Genomic DNA, 2,722 nt, shown 5'->3' on the forward strand with positions numbered 1-2,722 from the left:
TTTTCTTTTGTTGATGTAGTAGAAAAATTAGTCTTCAAAGTTACAACTGGTATAAAGCTCCGCCCCACGCCAAAAATAAAATGGAAGGGGAAGGGGACAACAAGTGGGCCCCCTTGATCTATAGAGTAAGGCAAAGGAATGTCCAATTGCACAAGCTAATGAGACATAGCAACCAAGGACAGGAGTGTCCAGATCACAAGCAATTTGTTTTCAGCATCACAATTCGCAGTCTGGTGTTTTGTCTTGAACGTATGCAGCTGCTCCTGGGAGAGAGAATGTGCAGCAGCTTGTGGCTATACATTTGGGATCCAGGAGAATGGGGCGAAGGTAGTAGAACTGTAAAAGTCCAGTCTTGTTCCACACACTGTTAGAGAAGCTGATCACACTTCTGTCAGCATTTTCTTCCCTCTGTAGCCCTGATTGCTGGTTGGAATGAAGTTGGGATATTTCATAGATTCTAAATCTTCTGCCTCCAGAAATTCTGATTTACTGAGGGACTGATTACTGCCCCCCTTTTTAGGCTCCGAGAAAGGAGATTGCTGCTCGCCACAGGTGACATGGGTGTACTGGCACTGCTCCTCCTGCTCAGTTTCTCGGTGGTAGAAGTAGTTGAAGTTGGACACGATAACAGGTACAGGCAGGGCTATGGTCAGCACGCCAGCGATAGCACACAAGGAGCCCACGATCTTGCCCCCGATTGTCATAGGGTACATGTCTCCGTAGCCCACAGTGGTCATGGTCACTACTGCCCACCAGAAAGCATCTGGGATACTGGTGAACAAAGATTCTGGGTCATCAGTCTCAGCAAAATACACGGCGCTAGAGAAAAGGATCACACCGATGAAAAGGAAAAAGATGAGGAGACCGAGCTCTCTCATGCTGGCCTGGAGGGTTTTCCCCAGGATCTGCAGCCCCTTGGAGTGTCTGGAGAGCTTGAAGATCCTGAAGACCCTGACCAGGCGGATGACCCTGAGGATGGCCAGGGACATGGCTTGCTGCTGGCCCCCGTTGTTGTTAATGGTGGTCCTAGGCTGCTGTTTTTGCTGCTGCTCCTGAGCCAGCTCGGTGCCCAGGGTGATGAAGTAAGGGATGATGGCCACGATGTCTATAATGTTCATGATGTTCCTGGAGAACTCGGGCTTGCTGGGGCAGGCGAAGAAGCGCACCAGCAGCTCGAAGGAGAACCAGATGATGCACAGGGTCTCGATGAGGAAGAAGGGGTCGGTAAAGAAGGGGTTTGCCCTGGGAGAGGGGTGCATCGGAGACGGGGTGCCATTTGGCTGCTCAGCGAGCAAGAACATCTGGTCCTCCCGGTGCGCGCCCTCCGCAAAGCCCGGCGCTGCGCCCTTGCTCTCCTGGCGGAACTCGGGCAGGGTCTCCAGGCAGAAGATGACTATGGAGATGAGGATCACCAGCACCGAGACGATGGCGATGCCCCGGGCCGGCCCAGAGCTCTCCGGGTACTCGAAAAGGAGCCACACCTGGCGCTGGAAGTGCTGTTGAGGCAGGGGCTTCTCCTCCTCCTGGATGAATCCCTCGTCCTCCCGGAAGGTCTCGATGGCCTCCTCGCCCAGCTGGTAGAAGCGGATCTCCTCCATGAAGATGTCCAGGGGCACATGGACCGGCCTGCGCAGCCGGCCCCCGGACTGGTAGTAATAGAGGATGGCGTCGAAGCTGGGCCGGTTCCGATCGAAGAAGTACTCGTTGCGCAGCGGGTCGAAGAAGCGCATCCGGCGGCTCGGGTCCCCCAGCAGCGTGTCCGGGAAGAGCGACAGGGTCCGCAGCTGGGTCTCGAAGCGCAGCCCGGAGATGTTGATCACCAGGCGCTCGCTGCTGCAGCAGCTGCCGCTCCCGCTCCGGTCCTCCCCGGCAGCCTCCGCCTCTCCGCAGCCGCCCCCGGCCCCTGCGAGAGACAGGGGCTCCTCCGCCCTCATGCCAGCTGCACCGCCCGGCCAGGGGAGCCAAGCCCGGCGGGGAGGTGGCGGGGCAGCCCTGGGTCTGCTGCTCTGCCCAGCTCAAGGTGCGCTCTCCCTCCCCCCGCTGCTGCTGGGGTCTGGGTCCCTCTGTCCTCCGCTCTCCCGACTGGGATCTGAGTCTGTCTGTCCCTCCTCTCCCCCACCGCTGGGGTCTGCCTGATCCTCCCCTTGCTGGGGTCTAGTTGGGTTCGTCTGTCCCTCCGCTCCCGCCGCTGGGGTCTGGGTCTGTCTGCCCCTCCCAGCTGGGGGCTGGAGCTAGCGGTCTGTCCGGCTGTCCCTGTTTCACCTCCCGGAGGCTGGCTCGCTGGCTGTCCTTCCCTCTCCTTCAGGAGCCGGGGTGTGTCTGTCGCTCCCGCTTGCCAGTTTCTCTCTTCTCCTGGGTGGGTCTGGGTCTGTCCGTCCCTCGCGCTGCTCCGGGGCTCGGGGCCGCTCAGTCTGTCCTTTCTGCCGAGGTCCGGCTCCCCTCTGCCCTCCGCCCAGCGCTCCGCCTGTTGCTCCTTCTGCGCACCGGCTCAGCCTCTGCCGGTGCCTGGCTCTCGCTCTCCAGCGCGGGCTGCGCCCCGCTCCTCCTCGCCGGGCACCGGCTGGGTGTCTGGGCGCCTGCCCCTCGCCCCGGCCTCTCGCTGCTACCGCAGCTCCTCCAGCTCCGTCTTCTCTCCTTCCTACACACACAGCTAGACATGGAGCCGAGAGTGGTGCCTGCCTCCGCCTTCCTCCCCATACCCCCGCCCACCCAGCCGGAGGAT

The 2,722-nt window shown here is 60.3% G+C and overlaps 1 protein-coding gene across 1 annotated transcript; it reads right to left on the reverse strand.

Moving 5' to 3' along the window:
• Positions 1–380: 380 nt before the first annotated feature.
• Positions 381–1,934, reverse strand: LOC135877124 (potassium voltage-gated channel subfamily A member 6-like). Its single transcript, XM_065402473.1, has one exon. It carries the CDS (start codon positions 1,932–1,934, stop codon positions 381–383), a length of 1,554 nt encoding a protein of 517 aa, XP_065258545.1.
• Between the last annotated feature and the right edge of the window lie 788 nt (positions 1,935–2,722).

The sequence above is a fragment of the Emys orbicularis genome, chromosome 1 (genome assembly GCF_028017835.1).
Source record: "Emys orbicularis isolate rEmyOrb1 chromosome 1, rEmyOrb1.hap1, whole genome shotgun sequence".
Lineage (NCBI taxonomy): Eukaryota > Metazoa > Chordata > Testudines > Emydidae > Emys > Emys orbicularis.

What these genes read in the sequence shown, in the direction of transcription:
- LOC135877124 (XM_065402473.1), bottom strand. Translation starts at nt 1,934, where the DNA reads ATGAGGGCGGAGGAGCCCCTGTCTCTCGCAGGGGCCGGGGGCGGCTGC.